The 6,250-nt window shown below is 33.0% G+C and overlaps 1 protein-coding gene across 1 annotated transcript; it reads left to right on the top strand.

Moving 5' to 3' along the window:
• The first annotated feature begins 447 nt into the window (after positions 1-447).
• Positions 448-5,147, top strand: LOC134254971 (uncharacterized). Its single transcript, XM_062737506.1, has 3 exons — positions 448-589; positions 3,030-3,228; positions 3,611-5,147. Exons 2-3 carry the CDS (start codon positions 3,037-3,039, stop codon positions 4,874-4,876), a joined length of 1,458 nt encoding a protein of 485 aa, XP_062593490.1. The 5' UTR covers positions 448-589; positions 3,030-3,036; the 3' UTR covers positions 4,877-5,147.
• Positions 5,148-6,250: the final 1,103 nt, after the last annotated feature.

Here is a 6,250-nt window from a genome sequence, read left to right as displayed (position 1 = left end):
ATAGGTGACAATGACATTGAAAAAAAAAAATTCAGATAAACTCTGAAACCAAAGGCTCTGGACTGGTTTCTTTACACATAAAATGAAACTGCAACCGGTAATTTGGACTATTTCAGCTGAATTGTTATGTTCAACATTGTTTCTTAACATTTTTAAGGAGCGGGGGTTATCTTATCTCTCTATTCACTATTAATCAAGTTTAGCATGCTGTGAATAATTACATAAATTGCAGAAACTCACACAGTTTAATTCTGCCATAATATCAGGCAAATAAATGAATTTCTGGTCTTTGTAGTTATATTAATGATGTAAAGCAAACAATTATTTCATTAAAAAATATGAAGGGTTATCATTTTCATAACAATACAATATTTCGAACATCTTTTTCACTCATTTTAAAAACAAGCCGCCAGTCCATGAATTACACGGTGCCTTAAATTACGTTGCACTTCCCCTTTCAGAGACTCTGCTAAAAAAAATATTATATTCAAGTAGGCGTGAGTGTACAATTACTTAGCAAGGACCAATATACCATGTGCCTATTAACAATATTTTATACAAACGCACGTGGATAAGGATAGTCTAAAAGGTATTCTTTGTTATCTGCTTATCATGCAATAATCGTAACCACTGTCCACAACTTTTTAGTTGGTTTGTTGGCACATATATATATTTGAACCCGCCTTTTTTCAAGATGGCGTCAAAAAGCCAGACTTTTAAATTGTTTTCAATTTATTAACACGAGAAGAATGCTTGTGCCTATTTTGTAGTGTTATTGTATAAAACACGTAATATGTAAATAAATTTATTGTTAATAACATGGAAAAACTTATCTTCTCGGATTTTTATTTGTATTGCTTTATGCACTCATAAATAGGTCACTGTTTTTTTCTTGTTCAGATCAGTTGTAGACACTATACAGACGATTATAAAAACCTTGCATAGAGAGGATTTTTATAATCAGTTTCACCAGTTGCCCAATCTTTGCTTCAAGTTCCTTGGATCTTTTCATTTAGTTACTTAATGCAAAGATCTAATGGTTGAAATAGGTTAACTACGTATGTATAATTGCCAAATCAGATGTAATTTTGAGTTTTTGGACTGATGCATTGTTTTCTACAAATTGTTAGAAACCTATTTTCTATTATAGTGGAAAAATCCCATTTGCACTTTTATTCCATATATATATTATGTTAAACACATAATTATTTACAATGTGAAACAGTTAAATGTGTAGTCTAAATTTGCATTTGTCCGAAGGGCGCTAATGGGATTTTTACAGATGGCCCGATAACAAAAAAATTGAAATGAACTTGAAAGGCAAGGCACATAATTATGAATGAAACACAGAAATACGTAACGTAATTTAAGGTCACGGAGTAAAAGAGCATTCATATCTTCTACGCTGAGCACATTAATTTTCCGTTTGACTGATTCTAAAAACCTTTTCAATTAAATTCCCCATCAGTAACTTACAGATTTAAAATAGTTTGTTTATTATAGAACCCTTAGCTTCTTGAATTGTATCAGTTCACCTGAGCCGAATGCTCAACTGAGCTTTTATGATAGAAATGTCTTCGTTGTCTGTGGTCGTTGTTAAAATTTCACAATTTCTTCTTTAGAACCACTGGGCCGACTTAAAAAAAACTTCCAAAAAAGTATCCTTTGGCAAAAGGAATTTCAGTTTGTTCAAATAAAGGGCCACTCGCCCACGCCTTCTTACAGGGGAGATAATTAACCTTATTGAAAAAATTATTGGCACTAGTATCATTTAAAAATTTTCTTCTCAGGAACAACTAAACTTGAAAACACAAACCTTATGTTGACCATTGTCAGATATTGTGCATTAAGATAAGTTCAAATCATGCCCCCCCCCCCCTTGGGGTAGGGTGGGGCCACAAAGGGTGTCCAAGTTTTACATATGAATACATAGGGAAAATCTTTAAAAATCTTCCTCTCAAAAACAGCAAACCAAGATTAGTCATATTTATATGGAATTATTTTCAGGTAGTGAAGACTCAAGTTTACTCAAATTATGACTCCTGGGGTAGGGTGGGGCCTTATTGAGAGATCTAAGTTTTACACAGGAAAAAATCTTAATCTCAAAATTTTCATCTCAAAACAGCAAAGCCAGGCTTAGTCATAATTATATTCGAAGCATCTCAGGTTGTGTAGATTCAAGTTTGTTCAAATCATGACCCCCGGAGGAAGGTCTTCATCTCAAGAATAGCGAAGCCTTAATTAGTGATATTTATATGGAAGCATCCTCAGGTAGTGTAAATTCAAGTTTGTTCAAATCAAGATCCCCGTAGAGGGGCGGGATCACAATAAATAATAAAAGTTTTACATAGGAATACACTGGGAAAATCTTCTGAAATCTACTTGTAGAGAACATAAAAGCCAAGATTAATCATATTTATGTTAAAAAATCTCAGGTAGTGTAATAAGTTTGTTCATATCATGGTCCCCTGGACTTAAGGTTTTACATAAGAAGAATCTTTAAATATCTTCTTTTCAAGAACAGCAATGTTGTGATTGTTCATATTTACACTTTTAAAATACTGTTTTCTAGTCAGGTTCAAGAAAACGAAAACTTGTTAAATAGTATTCCTGTCCTAGCATTTTCTCTACAGAAAAAAAAATTAAAAGCTTAGGAAAAAAGGACTTTCTTTCATGTGATGTAGAAACCTTGGTTCAAGGTCATGATTTTTAGTAAAGGCCGTGAGGAGAAAAAACATTATATTAATATAGCCCCTATATGTACATATATTAAAACCTGAGATTTAACAATGAAACATATAGTAAAATGGAATGGGTAAGTCAGTTTTGTGAGCATGCTAATTGAACCTGTTGTCCCATATAAAGGGCAGCCAAAGATAGAGATTTGTTTTTTGATTTGAAGAAAAAAATATTTATTTATCAGAAACATTAACTTGCATAAAACTAGTAGTCATTATAGTTAACTTAAATCACAATTTCCTTATTCATATTGAATTTACAGTTGCCTTTGTTTTTTTTTATATTATTAGGAAAGTGATGTCTTCTATATACTCTCCTCGACTTAAATGTGGGGTATGTGCTAATGTACGTATGCTCCACTCGAACTGCAAACAATGTGGGAACCTATGTGAAGACTGTTCAGGATTCCACAGCAAAGGGAATGCCTTCAAAAATCATAATGTGGTGTCTTTAACTTTTTCAGATGCAATTGAGACTTCTTCAATCAAGGTATGTTAATTCAAGTATGGATATAAGCGAATGAAACCTAGTATTATTATTTCTAGGCTAAAAACATTTTCAAACGTAAATAAATCAGTATTATAAGTTAAGAGATATACTTGTATATGTATACCAAACTGCTTTATTTTTTTAACGCGAAAATGTTAAATAAAAGGAAATACTGTCAAATAATATTATGTAGAACCTCAAAATGCCTTTGAGTGCATCATTCAATAAGGTTTGATTTCAGTATTTTTCATGAAGTGAGTGTCATTTTGTTTCCTTATACAAGTTTTTCATTTAGTGTAAAGGATAGTATTGAAAACAGAATCGACTGACAAATATATATTACATGTTTGTATCATTTTATTTTTCCCTTTTATATAATAAGATGGAACCGTCCACACAACTAGATCTCCGTGATAATATCCCCGTCACCACATGTATAAAACCACCTGATGTTGCATCGACTTCAACAAATGCCCCAACACCTGTTTATGCGCCATCAACTTCAAATGCCCCAACACCTGTTTATGTGCCATTAACTTCAAATGCTCCAAAACCTGTTTATGGGCTATTAACTTCAAATGCTCCAAAACCTGGGTATGTGCTATTAACTTCAAATGCTCCAAAACCTGGTTATGTACCATTAACCTCAAATGCTCCAAAACCTGGTTATGTACCATTAACCTCAATTGCTCCAAAACCTGTTTATGTTCCATCAACTTTAAATGCTCCAACACCTGGTTATGCGCCATTATCTTCAAATGCCCCAACACCTGGTTATACGACAATGACAAATACACCTAATACTTCAACGAAAAAAGGTGTGAAACGGAAAGCTGATTCCGTTACCATGAAGGAAATCGAGAAAGTTGCTTGTCCTAAACATACATCTAAAACAGTGGATTTATGTTGTCAGGATTGCAATCAAGCAATATGTTCGCAGTGTCTGATCTCTACCCATACTGGACACAGAATTGGAGATATTACCAATTTTTTTGGAAACAAAAGAGCTATGATTGAAAGTGATTTAGATCTCATTCAGAGCCATATTCACCAAAGAGAGGAAGCAAAACAGCAGCTGGTCGAAGAACTAGAAAAACTGGAGCAAGCTTCAGAGAGCTTGATGAAGGACGCTAAAGATTTTATTGAAAAAATGCGAACAACCATTCTAAATAAGGCCGAAGAAATGAAGGCAACTACTGAAGAAGCTAAAAAGATGATTACTTCAAGAAATGGCGATTTTGTCAAAGAAATTAAAACACTTGAAATCTTGCGTAAAAAATGTCAAGATGAGCTGGATGCTAAAGATTTATCAGTTGTTCTTTTCAGAAAGGTACCAGCGTTCTCACTCGATACCTACGAGAATCTTCCAAGTTCGTTCAAAATTACACCTCCTGCGTTTAAACCAGACCAATATATTATGGAAAGCTTTGGAACCATCGTTTCTGCAACTATTCAAGAGGTACCTATTGCGTTTAGGTCACCAACTACCCCAATAAAAATGGCAGGAAAAAAGAAACAGAAGAGTCAAAGCAGTATGCCATTGCCTGTCCCGACAGCCACGTCTGCCCTTGCTCAAAATCACAAAATAATAAAAGATGCAGTGAAAGCACTTTGTGAAGAGCTTGGTATGGACATTGTTAAAAAATGAAGAAGACAAACGGAAATTATTTCTCAAATTTGAAGGACAAAAATCTTTTTCCCAGTAAAGAAAATCATACAATATTAACTTGCCCAACTTGAAAAAGTTATCTTGAAAACGATGAATATGTTATATGACACATGTATCACAATTAGTAAGACAGAGAGGGGGGAGAGAGGGAGGTAATGTAAAATTTGAAAGACATGAAATAATAAATGATAATTGTTTTACTTTCTTACTATGAGAAAAATAGTGGGTTTTGATGGTTAATGTATATTTGCTTTGTTTTCTAAATAAATTATGCTCTTTAACTATGTTAATTTGAGATCTTGTCGTAACTTAAAATACAAGAGGCCCACGAGCTGGTCATGCGACAACTTTCCAACAATTGATTTGATTCATGTTTTAATACTAGAGGCCATGAAATTCACAATTTTGAAAGAGTACCATTGCTTATCATAATTATGTACTAGCATGCTTATTTTGGTTACTTAATACCAAGTTAGATCAAAATTACACAGAGAAAATGCCTGCTTTTAAAGAAAAGGGCCCCTGGGTCAGGGCTATATATTAGGAAAGTTTAGCTCCCCGAAATCAAATACCTTACATAACCATTGATTTTTGCCAACTTTCAAAATTTTAGAATTTTTTTAAAATTTAATTTCAAATGAGTTGATTAATACCAAAGTGCGTTTAAAGCATTAAATTATTTCAAGTCACCAACTCAAAGTACCCCAATAAAAATTTTTGGAAGAAGCAGGCTTTTTGTCATAAATATATACTAAGATCATTTGGCATTATACCCAGCAGCAAAGGAAAAGATTTTCAAAGGATTCATGTTTTCATATATAAACATTAGAGCCCCGCCCTTAACCCAGGGACCTGAAATTCTAAAATCTCAAAGAGGCATTCTATCCTCCTCATAACTATGTGCATAGTTCATTGGTTAAATATCACAAAATAATAAAAGATTTATGCATTTTCACTGTATAATCAATAAAGCCCCAAACACCAGAACACTTACCCAGGGGCCATGAAATTCATAATTTTGAAGAGCTTATTCAACATAACTATGTACTGGTTAGTTTATTTAATACTCAAAAAAAGAAGATGTTTAAAAGAAATAATTCATTTTTTACTAAATAATCTATATAGTGAAATATCACCCCTACCCTTTTCACAATTTGAAGAGAGCTTTAAAAAGTCTTTTTTTATTTAATGCCCAAAAGAAAGAAAATCATACACTATATAATATTAACTTGCCCAAGTAGAAAAAATTTGATCTTGAAAAACTATGCAACTATGTTAGTTTATGAATGCACAAACAGAAAAGATCACAAAGAATGTATGCATTTTCAGAGAGAGAGAGAATGTTGGGGAGAA

This window comes from Saccostrea cucullata, unplaced genomic scaffold, assembly GCF_032062105.1.
Source record: "Saccostrea cucullata isolate Sc308-1 unplaced genomic scaffold, CSIRO_AGI_Scuc_v1 ctg18447, whole genome shotgun sequence".
NCBI classification, from domain to species: domain Eukaryota; kingdom Metazoa; phylum Mollusca; class Bivalvia; order Ostreida; family Ostreidae; genus Saccostrea; species Saccostrea cuccullata.
This window is presented reverse-complemented; position numbering and strand designations above follow the sequence as displayed.

Excerpts from the sequence above, each read along its gene's own strand:
- LOC134254971 (XM_062737506.1), top strand. The coding sequence starts at position 3,037 with ATGTCTTCTATATACTCTCCTCGACTTAAATGTGGGGTATGTGCTAAT. Across the intron at positions 3,229-3,610 it reads TTGAGACTTCTTCAATCAAG|ATGGAACCGTCCACACAACT; the intron begins GTATGTTAATTC and ends TTATATAATAAG.